The following is a 22516-nucleotide window of genomic DNA, read 5'->3' as shown; positions in this document are numbered from 1 at the left end:
TCTTAAACTGATGGGGTTTGATTCAGTTTTTATTAACCCCTTCAGCTGGATGGTCTTTCTTAAGCTAAACAAAAACATCCAGCAGCAGAAAGAATACATAACAAAGACATCATCATACTGTATAAAAAATATTAAAAGCATGACTAATGCAGCATGGCTGTAATGAAATAAATGAGCAAGATGGATCACAAAAAGGTTGGCAGGTTACTGGCAAGGCAAATCAAGCACACACACACACACACACACACACACTAAACACACACACAGCGCTCACACTACACACACACACAGCGCTCACTGAACCACACCAGGATGGCCGCCTGAGAGGGTTTCTGTTGTTTTCTGCAGCCCCTGGTTCATGTAGTGAAAGCTTGCTGGTGGCCCTACAGGAGAGGCACCAGTGGGAGGCCAGATCAGTATAGGATAATCATTACTCCAACCATATTATAGTAATATCTCTCTATTCTGATTATCTACTGTCAGCTGTCTAATTACAGAGTTCCTCCAGCAGAGTAAAACAGTAATTGTAACAGCAATCCAAATTACAGTATTCCTATCAGGGTTAGTGGCACAGACGAGTCTATGGCTAGGCTACGATGGTTCAATTAATTTTCATTGCAGAAAACCCTACGTCCTCTATGGCTGCATTTACTACAGATGAAAGAAAACCTCCAGCCACCTCTTATACTCGAACAGTGGTGTGCTGGGCATGTGCCAGTGTGACCTGCGACCTCTGCCACCATGCCACTGAAGCATTGAGGTGGCCAAAACAAAAATGAATCAAGGCTCTCTATGATGACTGATTACTAAAGTGTCTTTGATATTTGTGTGTGAAGCTTAATGAGCAAGATTTGTACTTTTGTCTTGACATCTAATTTCATTCCTGCTATATGCCAAAAATGACCTTACATTACACTACAAAGACCTGGTGTTGTAGTCAATCATCAATCCCCTTACTATTACAAACCTCTCTTACCACAAACTGTCATTATTCCCTCCTACCATTCCAAGTCTCTCTTATTACCTCTGATTACCACTCACTTCTGCTTCTACAACCATCCTTTTGTTCAAACCATACACAATTAAGGGTTGGCACCTCACATATCACACTCAAGAATTTGGGTTTATCTTACCTACATACTTAGCATTTAACAAGTAATAAATATGCACAGCTTAAAATTGCATTAATGAAGGTCCAAAAAACTGTACACTAGAAAAAAAAAAAAAACTTTACTTACTGCTGGTCAGATGGTATTAACTTTAAACACTTTTCACATACTCTAGGTGCTAAATCTCCTATCGATCTACTGGTCCAATCACAAACAAAATAAAGGGGAATGGTTTACACTATAAACTGACAAATAAAGAATGTAAAGTATTCACAACACTTCCATATTTAGTTCTTCAAAGATGTTATACAAAACTTCTGCTAAAATTCATAAATTGAAATAAGTGCTTGGATGAAACTGAAAAATAACTGCATTCATCGAAGACAAATCACAAGACCAAACACAAACTGAGATTGTGCAGCAAAAATGCTGAATTACAAACTTTTTTTTTTTTTTTTTTGAGAGGGGGAGAGGCAAACATTGAAGAATTACTAAAACCATTTTTACATATATATAAGGAAAGTACCATTAAAATAATTACATTATGCTCTGTCCTCTGGTGGGCAGGCAGATCCAGATTCAAATCCATAACTGGGTAAATGAACTATGTATCACCAACTAGAACCAAATGACGGTCTGACTAAACCCCCTAAAAGTATTGCCCTGATAAATTAAGATTTAGACTCTTCAGAAAGGTACCTTTCTCCTTGACCATGGCAGTAATAACATGAAATCTCTCACTCCTACTGCAAATGTGTGTGATACAGTGGTGAACAATTTACCCTTCTTTTCCTGAAATGTCATCAAGACCTCCTAACTAAAAACATACAGTGAAATTTCAAATTTCGATGGACATATGTACAGTATATATATAATTCTCCTATAGTCTAAACTTTTCTTATAATTACCAACTACCTGAATTTTAATATATACAGTGCAATATTGGCAACATAAAGAAAACAAGTAACAATACCTAGTCTGAGGTGCTTGAACTTTTCCTCGCCTGCCATTGAACACAGTTGGTAGAATATGTGGTAGTTTCTCTCATCAGAGGCCTGGCAAGATGGAAAGGAGGATTAAAAAAAGACTGCACTTTATACACGTTCAAGGCATGTGATATCTGCTTTCACATACTTCTCATCTGTTCCTTAACTCCAGCAATCCAGATGTACTGCTGTAAACAATCAGCTTCAAACAAGCACTGTCATTCATGCCAAAATGAATAACATGATATGTCAGGGTCTCCACAAATACCACAAAATAGGCGAAAAATACACGAGATTTTAAAATGGATTTTTCCACACACAATAACCCATTTTTCTCATCAGGAATGTACAAAGCCAACTTTGGGAAGTAGTGTGCTGCCCTTCTTACTCTAGCTTAACACAAGTGCAGTGAGAGCAAGGGATGCATATGAACAATGTCCAAGCTGAGGAGAGATGTACAGTATCTTTTCTTTGCTTGTAAAATGATGCTGAATTCTTTGTGAGGTGTTATACTGCCTGCACAGTGGCATGAGTTGGGGTAGGTGACTCTGAACTACATATGCTGTCCACATGGCTTGGTTCAATAGTGACCTTGCCTAAGTTGTTATTCAGCTATATTTTGTGTGCTCACTTTAATATATGTGACTCTGAAATGAGAAGAGCACATTTACATCCACCTGGGAAGGAAACCTGAGTAACTGTCTCCACAGTCTCTTAACAGAGGAAGAACAATTGCCTGACTATCCAAAAATCTACTCCCTCACTTTAACTACAGCAGTGCTGACAATGATAAAGGAAGCAAGTCTTAGCCACTTATAACCTCCACCAAGCACTGTGAAGTAAGAGGATAGATTGCTGCCCGGCCACTGACTGGGATGTCACGTGCAATGACTTAGATATTAAAAAGTAGTGCAAGCAGTACAAATCAGACCCCAGAAAAAAATCAGATATTAATGAATGGATTTAAATGAAATTCCGTTCTTACAACCTTCAGTCTACTGTATACTAAATTTGAGAAACTCCCCAACATTTGAATTTGAAGAGGCATATACTAGAAACTAAATACTACTGACTCATCACTGCAGCAGTGAGTGGACATCAGTTGGTCAACGGCACTGATCCAGTGATTATGTCACACTCAATAACCGACCGCATATTTTTTATTCTCCTGATTTAATGTGAAAAGATGTTTTCCCTGGTTGTGGTGATTTCTCATGGGAAATGAATTTGACATCATGTCTTATATACGTGATTAATTAAAAGAAAACATTATGAGGGAGGATGCAGCCATTCTGGATGATAAACTGCACCAAAAATTCACCATTTTAGAGCACCAAGCATAATTATGTTTAAACACTGACTGAGACCACATTCAAAACTTGGTTTAACTGTGGATAAATTGTAATGAAATGAACTAAGTATGTATCAAATTACATTTCAGTTGCTTTTTCATCAAAAGAAATATTCAAATTATTCTGGAGCCTCTGAGATGTGTGAATCACCAACTAAAACTCAATAAATAATTCTTTAAAAAGTTTGGATTGCCAAAAGTTCATAACTTTAAAGTTCATGAGTGGTGCAATTGTACCATTAAACCTATGCACGTATCATGCTTAACTGAAAAATACCATCCATCCACCCATCATCCATCTCTATACTGCCCATCTAGAGTACGTAAAGGCATATGACAAAGCTAAAGGGGAAGAGCCAAACAACTGGTTGGATCAGAGTAACACTGATTTCCAATGGGTTGCAGTTTACATTAGTTGGAATCTATCTATAAAATGTATCCATCTATCTATCATTCTATCTACCTGTAATTAGATACTTTAATCCTGTTTGCAGTGGCCACAAACAAATTATCTTCATGCTATATACAGCAGTTTATCCCATCCTTCCACCTCATTGTCAGTTTCCCCATTCTCCCATGCGAATCAAATAATGTAATCCTGATTAAAACAAAGACTTATTTCATTCTAAGTTCTTACATTACAACAGTACCTGGAAGACGACTCGGGACTTTTCAAGGAGGTAGGTTCGCATGTTGGCCCCCATTATGCTGTAGTTGTGGGTGAAGTCCAATTCTATGTACTTGCCAAATCGAGAGCTGTTGTCATTACGTGTTGTCTTGGCATTGCCAATGGCCTAGAAGTAATACAATTACAAAATACGTACAATAAAAAGAATATTCTTTAACTGATAATTTCTCATATTCTTTGTTAGTCCTCACTTGAGATTATTTCACATAAATTTGTTTTGCGCTAAGTCAATGCTTATTTATTACCTTTTCTTCATTTAAAGACACATGAGGTTCATTACAAAGTTGCTCTTACATCAGAAATGAATGTTTCTTTCTGTTTTTAACCCTTTTCATGAAGCAGAAGTATATCACACTTAACGCATCCCTTCTATCCACCCCAAAAAGGAGGATGGTGCACTGCAAAAGCAGGACAACTGCTGCCTGGACTCCACCAAATTCACATTCAGATAAGCCTTTGGTTGCTACAACTACAGTACTATTCAGTTAAAGAAGCATCTTGCCTGAATATATTTTAGACTTTAAGTGAGAACTGATTGTACTGTCAGCCTCATCACTGTCATCATCATCACCATCATCATTTTCTTATAATTTTTTCTTTTTACTAACATACAATAGGGGAATCATCTGTAAAAAACAAAAGGAGGTAGGGGGTATACAACCATTTACTGATCTGTAAAAGCTCCCTACATCCCTGGTAGCATTTTTACTTCAGAAAAGCTCCAGTCACCCCTTACATTCAAATTGTGGTGGGTTATGGCATACTTCCTTTCAATCCATGCCCTCTATCAATCATTTATCAAAGTCATTTTCATTAAATCAAACTTAACATAGATGCACCTCAAACTGATACCATTTACAATCAATCATTACCCTATGCAATTTACTAGTCATTAACAATCCAACTAAATTGCTACTATGTCCACAAGTCTCATAGCTGACCTTACATATGTTACACCTTCCCATTCACTTATTTCAACCCGACTCATCTTCATATCACACAATGCCATCACATCATTTCTTCCTTTCATGAATATCTTCACCACCTCTATAGATTACCTTCTTCACTCACACCTCCAGCATTTCACAGTCCACATAATCCTGGTAAGGTTTACTGACCTTATTATTTCATTCTGTTCATAAAATACCTTTCTTTATGAAGGGATTACGATGATCCACATGCCAACTAACTTTTTATTTTTTTTAACCCTCTCCATTAGTCTCCAATCCATCCCTTCTTGACTCACATCTCATTTTTCTTTCCAATTTCTCCCACTTTTCCCCATTTCACCCTTTCCCAGAATCATTCTATAATGTAGCACCTCACACCACAACACACTAATCTCACGCATCTCGCTCTCGACTCACATCTCATTTTTCTTTCCTATTTCTCCCACTTTTCTCCACTTCACCCTTTCCCAAATTCATTCTGTAATGCAGCACTTCACACCACAACACGCTTACTCATCTCATGCACCTCACTCTCACAACACAGACAATACTTCAACATAATCTCTATAAAAATTCTTTTGGAGCACCTAGCCAAAGTGGACTATGTCCTGTGTTGTTTGGGTTTATGTCCTGAGGAGCCTGGGATCACAGCAAGAACAAAACACCAATAACAAGAATGACGATAACAAACTATCATCAATGTCAATAAAAAGGATCAAGAAAATTTATGAATAAAGCCCCTTGATTTATCATGGGGCTATATTCCTTCTGATATTTCCATTTCATTCATTCCACTTTTTCCCTAACTAACCTACCTCCATGATGGGATTTGAGGCCAGGATCTTCTTCTCTACTTGGGTCTCCGAGTCTGAGCCTCCGACACTGGCAAAGTACCGCATGGCATATTTGGCAGACACTGTTTTCCCTGCACCTGATTCTCCCGATACGATGATACTTTGGTCTTTGTTGTCCCTGAGGGATGTGAAAATATTTGGAAATATCAATGGGAGCAGGATGTGTCAAAGGATACTTGACACTGGTAATCTGTGTTAAACCTCCCAATCTCATAGGGCTTTTTTACTTTATATTTTGGCTACCTCTAACATTACTTCAAACATTACTTCACACATCAAACATTACTTCAATAAGACAATTTATTGCTTTATATGGGTTTGTGTAAAGTATACTTTCTTTAGTGCTTCAAATACTCAAACTATTCTTTGCATATTTTTAGACACCAGTCCAATGCACCTGAAAAAGTCCAGTAAAATGAAGCAGTACTTTTATAAGGCTATTACAGACAGGTAATTCCTAGAATATGACATGAGGAACATATTTTATACTTTGCACTGTGTGATAATCTTCAGTATGGAAATAGGTTAAATATTTAACCTGCAAAAACAACCAAGGTTTTCTTCGTTTCTTGGTGGATCCTACATTCGTAAAAACTTCAGTTAAAACCCCGATTACCAGTGCTCTGTACCGTACCAATAATGTCACAACAACTACTACTACAGTAGTACCTGTGCTGCTACTACACCTTAACTAATAACACTACTGCTAATGCTACTCGTTCTCCTCTCCCTTTTCAAATGCCAATGTTTCCTCCTCTTACTGTTCCTCACTGACCTCTCCATCTGTGTGAATGCCTCCTCAGCAACAGCAAAGATGTGAGGATCAAGGTCACCCATGGAGTGACCTCGATATGCAGATATGGTGTCCGGGCCATAAATGGGAAGTTCCTCATATGGGTTGATGGCCACCAGGACAATACCTGGGAAAAAAAAAAAAAAAAAAAGGCATTGTGGGGTAAAATATCATTAAATACTGTCAAACTGGTACACTGAGATCATGGGGCATGTGGTATGAAAATTATGTGAGGAGCTTAATAAAATGATCTCATCTTTAACAAAATATTGTGGTGCATAACAGAACACTCTAGAAAATTTATACTGTAAACTGAAACTTTGACAGATACCTGAGCACTTTCAATACATTACATAAAGGTCTGAAAAAATTCCAGTTTCATTTGTATGTGCATTTCACTGGTATGAAGTCAAGCTAACATAGAATTTACTGTACTAAGTATCTTCACGAAATAAACATTCCAACCAGTAAATTACGAAAAATCACACTACACAGCTATGTACAGCAACAATGCTTAACTTTTTGGAGGACCAATATATATATCATAACTCTCACAACAGTATTCTGAAAAGTTTGTTGGGCTCTGTATTTTGCACTGCTGAGTTTGGAGAGTTTCTCTTCACTCTCATTAAAGTACTTGTCATACTCTAATGAAGAGAATCTGTCCAGTAATTACGTCTGCAACTGACCATGATGCAAAGTACCATCTAGTGTGTATTTCACTGATATAGTGCAAACAAATGATGCATGCTACCCCAGTCTATGCTCTCTCACTCACCACAGTAAGTGTAGATGGCATTGTGGTTGCAGAATCGGACCTGAAGATTGTAGAGGACAGCGGGCTCATGAAGGTATGAGAGGGAGGTCAGGTCATTCTCACCAATTAGGATGTCTGGGTTACGTAAGGGTGGCAGGTCATCCTCGCTTTTTACTTTAACATCCTCTGTCTGAAATTGGTCACAGATCAGTAAATGCTCTTTGTTTAACTGAAGAACATGCGTGTAAACATTCTATCTACCTATCTACATCCAGAAACCAATCCTGAAGGGGGTGGCCAGGAATAAGAAGCTATCCACACTGCCCTGATGCAACGTGTAGTCAGCACCAGAATTTCTGTCATATTAGTAGCTTCTCCCTGTGAACTCTGGAAATAAGCACAAGCTGAAACCAAAGAAACCAACACTGATGACACAGATTTCTGGCCAAATACAACCATGAATGTTAGCTGCAGTGGATTCAATACACTGATTTTCAAAGTAATGAGGCAATCAGTAGGAAAGGTGACAAGGCATTTGATGCCAACTGTACAGTACAGCCAAGCCACTGAAAAAAGAGTGAGTGAAGGTATAAGCCAGAGTCTAATTTATGATGGTAAATTTAAAAAGACCTGTGAAGCTAAGATGATGAATTTCAAAATACTGTACTTGTGAAACTAGGAAATGGCTGGACTATATTCCACTGTTGTTGTTATCATTGAGCAACCTCGGTATGTCAAGCTAGTCAGATCCATCAACTGCAGGCAAGCAATTACTGCTAGGCTGTCCTGTGTTGTAGACTGATGTTCCCTTGCAACAGAAAATATTTTGCCACAGTGAATGTGTGTGGGGAGGAATGTAAAAGTCTGGTTCTGGGATGGATGCTGCATTTGTGTGTCTCTACCCAGTTAACAAGGGCACCATAGTAGGCTCCACATCACCTTGTTATTTATTAACATGGTTACCACTCAGTATTATGAATAGTTTCATAGGTTACAGGAAACCAGGAAACCTGTCACTCAGTGCAGAGCTACCTAAGGTGGAAAGAAGGGTAATGAAAGTGACAAAAAAGGTACTGTAGAAGAAAAAAAAAATAGACATAGGTGATGGAAGTTATAGGCAGCTCTACAGCATGTGAGTGGATAATGGTTGCCACCACCTACCACCAGCAATCCACTGTACATAACACAGGCAGCAATGAGGTGGACAATGTAAAGTTTCAATATTTCATCGTGTGTTTCAGTAACGATGTAAAAAATTGGGAGTTTGCCTTCTCTTGTATGATTTCATGTTCAATACACTGTCAGAGTATGTGATATTGTATTTATCTTGGAAACTTTGTATAAGCATATCAGGCATTACTCCTACCCTTTAACCTCTTCAATTTATAGGTTTAGGAGAGCCATGTGGAAGAGAAGGGATTAATGAGGGCTGTATCTACCTTTGCCAGAAAAAAAAAAAAATCCAACATCGAATATTTTGGAAGCAGCAAATATAAAATTTACAATATGTCATCTGACTGACGGGTATAAAAAGTACAGAAAACATACCTCAGGACATACTGCTACTTGTCTTCTTATCATTATAGACACTTTGTACAATACACCTCCACATAACTCCCATTAGCATTATCATGTTACGTCTACTTTTACTACATGCAGATATCCAATTCCACAATTATTAGCTGAAAATCCTTTACCAGCACTGTGTCCTGCCTTTCACATTTCTTAAGTCATGTAAGTAACTTTTCATTGTGACTACATTACACCTACTGTATATAATAAACTGATGACAATATTCATAACAGTTTCATATTGAGGCAAACAACAACTGCACTTCAATTTTATCCTCAACAGAACATCCATATACTGTAAGTGTAATTATACTGTACAGAAAAATTGAAATTTTCAGGGATTATCATTTACCAATACCGCCTTTGCCCAGCAATGAAAGTGATCAACAAATATAATTTAATCTCTTCAATCTGATGAGGCAGCTTGATTTACTTTCATATACCACAAAATTTTCTAACTGAGAATAGTGATGACTATCCTTGAATAACTTCAAAATAATGCTAAAAACCACAAGGCTACTGCTAGATGCACTGTAACAAAGTAAAAAATGCTGATTTTCAAGTCTGCAATATCTTGTTGGCAAGCTGTTGGGCCCAAATGCAAAATCAGCATGATCATTTCTCGTCCTCTCGTCCCCAGCTCTCCCACTGACTGTTAGTGTTTGACTAGGTTACACTCAGATCACTGATTCTCTTAGGTATTTTTTATATAATCTTTATAATTAGGGTTATACATTTTTCTTGGGTACTTAATCTTTAGAGTTAAGTAATACTCACAATCTTTGTATAGGCCTAGTCCATTTTTGTTTTCCACCACACAGATGGAAAGCATGAACATGAGTTTCACAGCTAGCATGTAGTCATAATGTAGTCATAATTGTGATTACTCCTTGACTGTCAATTGCCTGTTGGTCAATGTCTGCTGAATTTATTATGCTTACCTACAGAATCTAATAATATTCTATAACAAAAACTGCCTTGGCCTAGAGTAAAGAACATTGTATTATATTCTCATTTATGACAGGTGAATAAACAGTACACTATTCAGCTCCTTTAAATTCACTGCCGCCAAAGGGCTAAAGGAGTCAAAACTGAAATAATTCAAAGCTGCAAAGCTAAATAATTGGGATCAAACCATCAAGCTACTTTACTGCATCATCTTAGGAATAACCATGCACATGCACACACAAAAACACATGGGAGCAAGATCATAAATTTTAGAATCAAAATATCTATGTGCAAATTAAGTATGAATTACAAAATGGCATATATAAACCAATAATAAGTGAAAGCACCACTGCATAACACTGCATATATTGCACATACATTACATAAATAACAATCATTACCAATATCACACATGCAACACAAAAATATTTACATCTTGAGACATTTAAACATAACAACAATGCATCATACAGTTGCTTCGAGGTACTGTATTCCGTTCCTCTTGTGATACTTCTGGGCTTATGGCAGTCACACAGCTAGACACTGAGTGACAACCCAAATGGTTTCCTGTAAGCCAAGAAACCATTTACAACACTGGGTAGTAACCATTTAACCAAACTATACGTGCTCCCTTCGTGTCAATAAGTGGGTTGGTGGGGGGTTAGTGTCCCTTCCCGTAAAACAAACAACTAAAAGTCAAATGGCCACCCCTCACAGGATTATGGCATCTGGCAATAGACAGATAGATAGATAGACAGATGAATGAATGAAATAAAAATAACAAAATGTACTATATATTCATCCATAAACTTCCAGCATTAAAACACTGTGATAATGTCACGTGTAAGCCAATAAAAACATAAGGGAAAGGAATACTTCCCAGTTACTGGACATACTGTATTGCACTAAAGCCCACAATCCAAACGACAGTAATAAAACCTATTGAAGAACTGCATACCAAACACTGGCCAACAATGTAATGCAAGTATGTACATAAAGACATGAAGCTCACAGGTACAAATGTGAGTAAGCCTCTTGAAGAAATGTGTCCTAAGTGCTGGTTATGAATGCACTATCAGCTTCAATTGGAGTGCATCATTATATTACATTCTTTTAATCTCCTGGTGACTTATTTAGCACAGGATAAAACTTTATGAATCGGATGTGACAGATACAACATACCCGAATCCCTTGAAAACCAAGGGGCTCTTCTGAGCTGAATTAAATCACCAGGCATAAGCAAGAATACACACACATACACACACACACACACACACAAAAAAAACTGAACTATAGTACTGTATGTGTTTTAAACAAAAGACAAGATGCACAGGTACAAACACCAATTAAATATGAGCTGGTAATATGCTGGTAACTCACTCGTCGGACACCCTTCGGACAGGAAGAAAGGCAGCAGTAGCATCAGTGATGGCAGAGATGGTGGTTGGTATCCAGGACAGAAGAGGCAGGTTACAGTCGGTACTACATTTAACTAATTTACTATGATGCTGTACTGGTATTTTTATATTTATTTTACAACCAGACAATTTTATTCAGCTATGGATAGACCTCTGATGGTGTAAGGATTAATGAAGGGTACTGGTACATTAATTTCCTCCATTTCAAAAGTCTCAAAAAAAAAAAAAAATGAATAAAATCATCTACTGGAAGCAATACCAGAAATACAAAATATGTCAACAGAGTCAAGTGTTTAACCCATTCAATACAAAGATGTCATTTTAAACAGTAACTCCTCATTATACGCTGTCTTTATTCTATGTTCTTTTTTCCCATTAAGTCCATTATAAATAACAGAATACCTGTACTGACTATTAGAGTTTCATTGCTACCTATAAAACTGTATATCAGTTTCACCCAATATATTCCACAGCTACTATAAAGCTGATATACTGTACCAGCTTCACCTACTACACCCCACTGCTATCTATAAAGTTGATATACCTATTTCACCCACTACATTTCACTGCTATCTCTATAAAGTTGATATACTAGTTTCACCCACTATATCCCACTGCTATCTACTGTATAAAGCTAATATACCAGTTTCACCTATGGCATTTCACTGCTATCTATAAAGCTGATATACCAGTTTCACCCACTCGATCCCACTGCTATCTATACAGCTGATATACCAGTTTCACCCACTACATTTTACTGTTACCTATAAAGGGATGCCTTCAAGTAGTTGGTGGAACTATCTGATTATACAATCATCCCTCAAGCCCCTCCCTATCCCCAAGCTGATGATGATGGACTGCAGAAGATCAGCTTTGGGCTGCACTCTGCTGGGCTCACATTCAGAAGAGCCTGGGGTTGCAACTACTACCCCAACTATTATTCCTACCCATTTTACATTCCACTGTTTCCTATTAAGAAGCCAGTTTCACCCACTTTAAAGAATCAAATGCATGTAATAAAATGTGATATTTTGCAATACATTCCATGATATATAACAATGACTGCCTGTCTTTTGTTCATGCCAATACCTGACAATTTAATTTAACTTTGCAGAGACCTCTGGCAGTGCTGGGATCAATGAAGTCTATGTAATCCCTCCATTTCCATATGCCTCATCCTAGCTGAATAAAATCACCTGGATGACAGTGAGAAAAATACCAAGATGCTGTTGTATTGAAAAGGGTTAAGAGGGCAAATGACTCATATTCTATGTCTGAAAGTACTGTACCATAATTTTTATTATCAAATATTACACTACACTGTAATCATCAACATACTACAAATACCATACTGTATACTGTAATCAGCAACATTAAGGTACTAAACTGTACAGTACAGGTATGGTACTGCCACCCATTACATTAAGTCAAAAGAAAAAATACCCAGTTGAGTCATAACAACAAAATTACAGAGGCTGTAATAGTTTTCAAAACCAACGGCTCACAAAAAAATATCACGAATTTTTAACAGGTCAGTAAAAGAGCATGACTGTGGTTGTCCACCAGCTTCCTATAGCTAGAGTTTGAAGATAACTACACATGGCTCCATTCCAGATTATTGTATCATATAGTTTCCTTCACTTTACAAGCTCAAAAGTGCATCATGATGTCTCATTAATCATCAACTACCCTGGCATTGAGAGCTTAAGCAACAACTACAATGCTCCAAGCTATGACTATCTCAAGAGTAGACTGCCTAACATCACAGTTCTCATAAGCCTGTGAAGGTAGAAATCCCTCACCTGTCCATCCTCATATATGACTGAAACGAGAGGTCCGGTGTAGTCAGCAGTGAGCTCGGCACACCGCCATACTTGGTCGGGGTCGGGGAGCCACACCCGGGCGCCCTGGAAGCAGAACAGTGGGGTCAGTACAGCACAGTGTAGTAGCCTAATAACAGTACCTGCTAGTATGTGAGAGACTGGACACACATACAGTACAGTGCAGTACAAGCATCATTAAAATATCTGTTCCTAATACATGGTCAAATTGCAATTACTGTACAAGTATGGCTTACTGAATGCATGAAAATCTCCTAATTATACTCCAATTTGAAACACACTTCAATTACATACATATTGGAAGTATAGCCAGTGAGATGTATTTTGCGATTGGATACACACATTCACTGGCCCCTATAGGTATAATGTCTAGTTATCTCAGTATCGATGTCTGGGCAATATAGGTATACCATGCTTTCCTCCTCCCCCTTTTTATACAAACTATTCTTATAAAGTATTCTTGGCAAAAATTAGCCACCAATATTCAATCCACATTACAATCACAAATGTGGTAAAGCATCATTAAAGAGTGACTGGCAATCTTGACCCCACTGTATCCCTGGTAATAACACCTTCAGGATGAAATGCCTTCCCCTCCAATATTACTACCTCCCCTTCACCATCCCTACCTACCCTTGCACCATCCTTGCATTTCCTGCATAACTGCTGCCTCCCCTGCACCATCCCTGCCTCCCCTACACAATCCCTGCCTCCCCTACACAACCCCTGCCTCCCCTGAACGATCTCTGCAGCACCCCTGCCTTCCCAACATTATCCCTGCCTCCCCTACACCACTCCTGTCTCCCTTGTACCATCTCTGGCTCCCCTGCACAACTCCTGCCTCCCCTATATCACCCCTGCACCATTCTTGCCTCCCCTACACCACCTCTGCCTCCCCTACACCACCCCTGCCTGCCCTGCCTCTCCCTCCCCATAATCAAGTTGAGCTTCCAATTTGCGAGGTATAAGAACACAGCAGCATCCAGCCTCCTCCTCTTTCACTGCTGTTGTTGTGGTTGCTGTGGTAGGATGTTGTGTTAGAGTGGTTGAGGATGATGTGGTATGGTGGTGGTGGCTGTTGTGGTAGGATGTGGTTGCTGTGGTAGTGTGGTTGTGGTTGTTGTGGTAGACTGGTTGTGGTTGTTGTGGTTGAGCGGTTGTTGGGGCAGAGTGGTTGCAGTTGTTGTGGTAATTATTGTGGTTGTTGGGGTACAGTGGTTGAGGATGACGTGGTAGGGTGGTTGTGGTTGTTGTGGTACTGTGGTTGAGGATGATGTGGTAGGGTGGTTGTGGTTGTTGTGGTTGTGGTTGTTGTGGCAGTATGGTTGTGGTTGTTGTGGTGTAGTTGTGGTACAGTAGTTGAGGGTAACGTGGTAGGGTAGTACTTGTGGTGATAGTGGTGGTTGAAACTGTGATGGTGATGGTTGTAGTTGCAGTGGTTGTAGTTGTGATGGTTGTAGTTGTAATGATTGTAGCTGTGGTGGTGGCAGGTGATGTAGGATGGATGTAATTGTAGTTGTAGTGATAGTGATGGCAGTTGTGATAGTGGCAGATGTGGTTAATGGCAGTGGTGGGGGAAGGTGTGGTGGTGGTGGTGGTGGTGGTGATGACAGGAGTTGTGGTAGCTGTAGTTATGGTGGTGGTGATGGCAGGTGTGGTTGTGGTTACAGTAGCAGAGGTGGTGGTTGCTGTAGTGGTCGTGGTAAGAAGAGTAGTGGTTATGGTTGTGGTGATGGTAGGTGTGATGGTGGTGGTTGTAGGTGTGATGGTGGTGGTTGTAGCTGTGATGGTAGCGATGGTATTTAGTAGTAGTTGTAGAAAGTCGTAGATATAGATGTGGCAATCATCCGGACCCTGATGCAGAATTTAATCTTTTATATATATTTATTTATTTATTTATTTATGAAGAATGTGAGTGCATTCAAGTACTTGGGTAGTGTGATGAGTAAGGATGGAACTTTGGGGGATGAAGTGCGTGAAAGGGTACAGCAGGGAAGGAAGGTTGCTGGTACACTGAAATCAGTGATGAGAAATAGGGAGGTGAGTATGGAAGTTAAGAAGTCACTGCATGATAGTACTGTGATCCCCACCCTGACGTATGGAAGCGAGGCGTGGACCTTGCAAGAGGGGAACAAGTCAAGTGTGAGAGCAGTGGAAATGAGTTACTCGAGAGGAGCATGTGGAGTGACGTGGAGGGACAGGTTGACGAATGAAGAAGTGAAGGAACGTTGTGGGGTGGATGTGGATGTGGTTGAGAAGATTAGGAGAAATACACTGAGGTGGTTTGGACATGTGAAGAGAATGGAGAATGAAAGACTGACTAAGAGGGTGTATGTAGGTGAGGTGGAGGGAGGGAGAGGGAGGGGTAGACCGAGGATGAGGTGGAGGGATGGAGTTGAAAGGTATATGAGGAAGGGGGGGGTGAGTTGGGGGGAGGGTAGTCAAATGGTGGGTGACAGAGCGACTTGGAGGCGTTTTGTCTCCGGCCACCCTTTGCGGGCTTAGGGCGTCGGGCTATAGATAGATAGATAGATATTCACTACGATATTTAAAGCCAATCACAATCCGACCCTTAGTGACGCAACAGTACCTTCATGCGTGACGTGCATAATAAATCGCTAAGGAAAAGGTATTACGGTGTTATCAGAGTGTACCGTACATTACAGCGTCTCCTCCTTGAAAGTACCCAAGCCCCGCCCACATTGCGTCACGTGTCCCGCCCACAGAGTGACGTCACAGAGGCAACTTTAAAACCTAACCTGCCTCTGACCCAATTTACCTGCTCCCACTCTCCCTCTCTCACTCACTCTCTGTATCTCAGTGTCAATTTCTCTCTACCTACACGTGTCAGTAACTTCATTCTCTCTCTCTCTCTCTCTCTCTCTCTCTCTCTCTCTCTCTCTCTCTCTCTCTCTCTCTCTCTCTCTCTCGTTACCTCCATTAATCAGTCTCTATGTCTATCCCTGTCTCACTCCTTCATCCAAGCTCTTTCCTTGTCTACTTGAAAAACGGGATACGGATCTTTGCCAAATGAAAATGAACGGACTATAGGTGAGTGTATGAGGGTGAGGTTAGTGAAGGAGGGAGAGAGAAGCGGAGGTGGAGAGAGAAGCGAAGGTGGAGAGAGAAGCGAAGGTGGAGAGAAAAGGTGCAAACACTTCGTCAACTCTTCACCACGAGACTTAGGTTAGTTTGTTCTTGCCAATCCATTTTATTCAACTTGAGAGAGAGAGAGAGAGAGAGAGAGAGAGAGAGAGAATAGGCTATATCACCGTTCAAAAAGACACTACTACGCTGAATAAAATCACCCACCCACCCACCCACCCACAAGTTTAGCTGGGGTTATAAAAAGAGTACAATATTAATTTTCACGGTACACATAAGGTCCACGTCCGCTCCCACGCCTCTGCATCAAGTTTAACTCCTTGACCACGAAAACATTATCTATTTTTTTTTTTCCTATTGTTTAGCTTATAGTCTTCGTGTAGTGGTTAATGAAGACTATGCTCGTATTGTTGTCGATTCTGCAAGCTCCCTAACAGCTCTCCTTTAACGATTTATTTTTGGATACGGTTGGCTAATATCCTTTTGTACGTTATTTATGCAGAGTATGGTGATATTAGAATGATAAATTAATGAAGGCTTTGATTCGTCTTCTCATTGGTTAAGGAAGCTCCCTAACACCTCTCCTTTACCGATTTATTTCTGGATACGGTTGGCTAATATCCTTCTGTACGTTATTTAAGCAGAGTATGGTGATAACAGAATGACCCGCGTAACACAGAAGAGGAAAGCAATGTGTAACAAGCAACATAAATCGCTTGGGAAGAGGTGTTAGGGAGCTTCCTTGCCCGACGAGAATAAGGTTCGATGGGTAATGCGCTGTACTAGATGATCTTATGCGCTGCGGGAAGGAGAGAGAGAGAGAGAGAGAGAGAGAGAGAGAGAGAAGAGTTATTTAAAAACCATTATCATACTTAAAAAGGTGAATCAGTGAAACGAGGTGACAATTACATAAGCTACTCATGCTGCCGTCATACTGTTTTTAATCTTAGGAAGGATGTCTTTCTGAGGGAGTTAATGAAGATTATGATTTAACCTGCCAAGTTCTAGATGCAGTGTGAGGCAGGGTGAGGCAGGGTGACGTGCAGTGTGAGGCAATATGAAGGACAGTGTGGGCCACGGTGAGGGGTAGTGTGAGGTAGTATGAAGGACAGTATGAGGCAGTATGGACAGTATGAGGCAGTATGAAGGACAGTATGAGGCAGTATGAAGGTCAGTATGAGGCAGTATGAAGGACAGTATGAGGCAGTATGAAGGACAGTATGAGGCAGTATGAAGGACAGTATGAGGCAGTATGAGGGACAGTATGAGGCAGTATGAAGGACAGTATGAGGCAGCATGAGGGACAGTATGAGGCAGTATGAAGGACAGTATGAGGCAGTATGAGGGACAGTATGAGGCAGTATGAAGGACAGTATGAGGCAGTATGAAGGACAGTATGAGGCAGTATGAGGGACAGTATGAGGCAGTATGAGGGACAGTATGAGGCAGTATGAAGGACAGTATGAGGCAGTATGAAGGACAGTATGAGGCAGTATGAAGGACAGTATGAGGCAGTATGAGGGACAGTATGAGGCAGTATGAAGGACAGTATGAGGCAGTATGAAGGACAGTATGAGGCAGTATGAAGGACAGTATGAGGCAGTATGAGGGACAGTATGAGGCAGTATGAAGGACAGTATGAGGCAGTATGAAGGACAGTATGAGGCAGTATGAGGGACAGTATGAGGCAGTATGAGGGACAGTATGAGGCAGTATGAAGGACAGTATGAGGCAGTATGAGGGACAGTATGAGGCAGTATGAAGGACAGTATGAGGAAGTATGAGGGACAGTATGAGGTGCAGTGTGAGGCGCAGTTTGAGGCGTCCGAGAGTCTTGCAGTATGTCTTTCCTCTTTAGTCGGGGGAAATCGATATGTGTGTGTGTGTGTGTGTGTGTGTGTGTGTGTGTGTGTGTGTGTGTGTGTGTGTGTGTGTGTGTGTGAAATGAACAGTACACACGTCTATCTTACAAACGTGTGAACAAAAGTAGTACCTACATGATTACAGGTTTACACGCGATATGATGCACACACACACACACACACACACACACACACACACACACACACACACACACACACATACGCTCTCCCTCTCTCTCTCTCTCTCTCTCTCTCATATTTTCGTCCTTCCGATGACTATTTTTGGCCAAACTTCAAGATGTCAATAAGTAATCTCTCTCTCTCTCTCTCTCTCTCTCTCTCTCTCTCTCTCTCTCTCTCTCTCTCTCTCTCTTGTTTGATCTGTTTTTGGCAAATTTTCATCATGGGAGTTTTTCACTTTCTCTCGAGTTATTTTTGTCATTGATTTTATAATACTTTTCAAATTTAAGCGTCATGAGTGTACACAATAGACTAACGGTGAGAGGAGGGGGAGTTGGGGAAAAGAATATGGGAGAAGGGACTAAAAAATGGTGGTAGTAGTAGTAGTAGTAGTAGTAGTAGTAGTAATAATAATAATAAAAGGCAGGAATTGCACGATGGAAGGGACATGAGAAGGAAGAGAAGGAAGGAAGAGAGGGAAGGAAGGGAAGGAGGAATAAAGGGAGGGAGGGAAGGGAGGGAGGAATAAAGGGAGGGAGGGAAGGGATGGAGGAAGGAAAGGGGAGGAGGAGGAAAAGGGAGAGGGAGGCGGGAAGGAAAAGGGATAATGACAGAATGGGAGGGAGAAAAGGGGAAAGGTATGGAGAGAAAAAAGGGATGGAGGGAGGGAAGAAAATATGAAAGGAATGGAAGAAGGGAGGGAGGGGTGAAAAGGGAGAAGGAATAGAGAAAGAAAGGGAGAGGGGGAGGGAGGGAAGGAGAGACGAATAAAGGAAGAAAGGGAGGGAAGAAAATAGGGAATAAATGGAGGAAGAAAGGGAGGGAAGAGAGAAAAAAAAGAGGGAAGTGAAAAAGAAAAAGGGAGAGGAAAGAACAGAGGGATGGATGGGATAAAGGGAGGGAAAGGGGAGGAAAAAGGAAAGGAATGGAAGAAGAAAGCGAGGAAGGGAAGAAAAAGGGAAGGGATGGAGGAAGAATGGGAGGCAGAGGGAAGAATAAAGGAGGGATGTGAGAAGAAAAGCGAGTGGGGAGGGAGGGAATCGTAGAAAATGGAGGGAAGAGGAGAAGGAAAGAAGATAATAAAAGGAAGAGGGAAGACTTACAAGGATATCTGAGAGAGAGAGAGAGAGAGAGAGAGAGAGAGAGAGAGAGAGAGAGAGAGAGAGAGAGAGAGAGAGAGAGAGAAACTGTGGTGGGAAAACAAGGAGAGTAAACAGTAAACAAAGAAGAAAGGAGAAAATGGAAGGAGAGAAGATGTGGCACGTAGAGAAAAGACGGAAATGGAAATACCGAGAAGGAAAAGAACAGCAACGAGGAAAGAACGAAGGATATAAGGGAAGGGAAACGAGACGCAAGAGGAAAAAAAATAAGGGAAAGAAAGTGAAGGAGGTGGAGTGGATGAGAGACTGATAGGGAGAACGAGAGACGGTGAGGAAACAGAAAGAAAAAAGTGGGAAAACAGAGGAAAATGAACGTAGACACTACTGGAGTGAACGTACGAGGGGAGGAAGACACGAGGGAGGGACCGGAAGTGCAAGTAGGAAGACAGAGCTGAGAAGGAGAGGAAAGAAGGGAAGGAAGAAGAGGAGGAGGGAAGGATCTGAATGAAGTTAATTTAAAGGAACACACACACACACACACACACACACACACACACACACACACACACACACACACACATACTTTGCAGGCTGAAGTCCTCCCCCCTTTCCCGCCACATCTGCAGTCCACCAGTCCCCTTTCATAGGACAGGGAATGAATTAAGGGGTGTTTGCATAACCAGGCAGCAGAGCCGTCCGGCTAAGTCAGTGCCACCACGCAAAGGCGCCCTCCTCTATTAAATACCGAAAGAAGGAGGAAATTTAATGAGAAAAGATGAACGGGAAAAAACCAATCGATAACCAAAGAGATAAAACAGGAAGAGATTGAGCTATCGTGAGTGCAAGAGGGCAGAAAACGCAATTACAGTTGAAACGTAGGGAGGAAAGGGACGCGGCCGTGGTGGGCGAGGCACGGCGTGTTTGCGCACTTCCTGGCAGCGTATCAGCCCCACCAATGTTAAAGTTGTGAGATGGGTACAAGCGAGCACACGAGAGCCCCACCACCAACGCTGATATGGGTCACGTCTCCCGGTACTCTTACTAACAAACGCAGCTTATTCTTGCTGCCATACAGACGATTATATTAACCTTATCGAGCTTGCTATTAGTGAAGTGGGTGCAAGAAGACGAAGCTGAGTCCTAGCACCACCACCACATTCAATTATCACCACCACAGATACAGGTTATCATTCTTACCTGTCATCGCACCTCGCCAACCCACTCTGACACCACGTACTCAGGGGGGATTTTTTATTTATAATTTTTTGGGGGAGGGGAGGGGTTACTGGGGAATGTGTGTGGAATGCAGTGAGTGAACGGTATAAAAAAGGTGTGATTCTCGAAAGACGGGAACTGCGGTATGGTACAGTGGGGACAGTGGGTGTAAACAGGGTGGTGAAAAGGGGACTTCTGAGCTAGTTCGAAGGTGGGCGGAGATGAGGCCGTTGTTCTTGCTTTAATGTTCTTCTGTTATTCCTTATTTCTGTTCTTCTGCTTATATTTGTTCTGCCGTCCCACAGCACTCCTTCGTGATTAGCACCATTCTAGTGTCAGTCTATTGCTACAACTACGTATTCAAAATGGTAATTCTAGACCAAGTTAGAGTAAAATATAAAAGTAGTATGACTGTTTGTTAGGGGTGCTTAGTGTGCAAAGTATGAAGGAAGAGTAGCGGGTAGAATGTGGGATGTGGACTGTGTGTAGTATGAAGTGCAAAGTGTGGAAGCTGGTGCAGGATTCTGTGGGATGTGTGTTTAAGTGTGTAAAGTGTGAGGAAGTGTAGTATGTGGAATGTGAAGTACGGAATGTGTGGAGTAAGGACGCTGGTGTGGGCGTGACTCCACCTTACTCTGGGGTATTATCATTCTTATCTCTCCCCACCCACACACCACCTGTCTTCTTCCCAAACCTGCCCTTCCCTGCCTTTCCCTGCCCTGCCCTGCCCTGCCCTGCCCTGCCCTGCCCACACATGATCCGTCCTATAGTCCTGTGCCCTGCCCTGCCCTGCCCTGCTGACCTACACATGACCTGTTCTCTGGTCCTGCTCTGCCCTGCCCTGCCCTGCCCTGCCCTTCTGATCCCTGTCCTTCACCAAATACCACCATCGCCATTACTACTAACACCATCAACTACTATCACTATCACCACTGACATCATATAGCCACCACCATCACCATCACCTACCACCATCAATCAACATCCTCACAAATTACCACTATCATCACCAACTACCATCACCACCCATCATCATCAGCTATCACCACCACCACCACCACCATAATCATCATCAACCAACATTACCACCACCAACTACCATCACCACTACCACCATTACCACCATCACCACTACCACAATTACCACCATCACCAGCTATTTTTAACCAACATCAAAACCTCTAATAACACTTGTTTGTATGGGCAGTCACAGGGGAGGGAAAAAGAGAGGAAGGGGGAGATAAAATGAGGGAGGGGGAGAGAAAGGGTGAATGAGGGTGGAACAGAGGAAGAATGAGAGAGTGAATGACGGGAGGAATGGAGAAAGGGGAGGAGAGGAGGGGGAAAGGAGAGGAGAAGTGAGTCATGAAGATATGCAAAAGGAAGGCAGTAGGGACAATCATCATCATCATCATCATCATCATCATGTCAACCCTAATTATCACCTTCGAGCTAAATTTAGTTAGGATTCGGAAAAAAATAACTCAATATTATGCCTGGTGAAACAGTCAACATTATTTTCATACATCATTCATGCCTTCGAAATCCTAACTCCATCTCACAACACACACACACACACACACACACACACACACACACACACACAGATAGGCAGAGAGATACAGACAGACAGAGATACATAAATACATAGACAGGTGCGATTTACGAACACCTGGGAGACAAAGTTATGCCGTCGATAATATAAATAATAAAAAAAAAAAAATGGGGTGGAACTGATAATGTGTGGCTCCATATACATACTTCATCAATTTACTTCAATCTCTCTTC

At 41.1% G+C, this 22516-nt stretch overlaps 1 protein-coding gene across 1 annotated transcript in view; it reads right to left on the bottom strand.

Moving 5' to 3' along the window:
* didum (dilute class unconventional myosin) overlaps positions 1–22516 on the bottom strand; it is a 144723-nt gene that overhangs the window by 72964 nt on the left and 49243 nt on the right. The window contains exons 2-9 of the mRNA XM_080271147.1: positions 13228–13332; positions 11388–11399; positions 7510–7678; positions 6714–6858; positions 5900–6056; positions 4097–4240; positions 2083–2164; positions 309–383 (exon numbers count right to left, since the gene is read on the bottom strand). Coding sequence (XP_080127273.1) covers positions 309–383; positions 2083–2164; positions 4097–4240; positions 5900–6056; positions 6714–6858; positions 7510–7678; positions 11388–11399; positions 13228–13332 — 889 coding nt within the window. The remainder of the gene's footprint in view (positions 1–308; positions 384–2082; positions 2165–4096; positions 4241–5899; positions 6057–6713; positions 6859–7509; positions 7679–11387; positions 11400–13227; positions 13333–22516) is intronic.

This window comes from Coenobita brevimanus, chromosome 44, assembly GCF_032717465.1.
Source record: "Coenobita brevimanus isolate Jiangsu-jjx chromosome 44, ASM3271746v2, whole genome shotgun sequence".
Lineage (NCBI taxonomy): Eukaryota > Metazoa > Arthropoda > Malacostraca > Decapoda > Coenobitidae > Coenobita > Coenobita brevimanus.
Note: the sequence above shows the minus strand (reverse complement) of the source record. Positions and strands in the feature narration are given on the sequence as shown.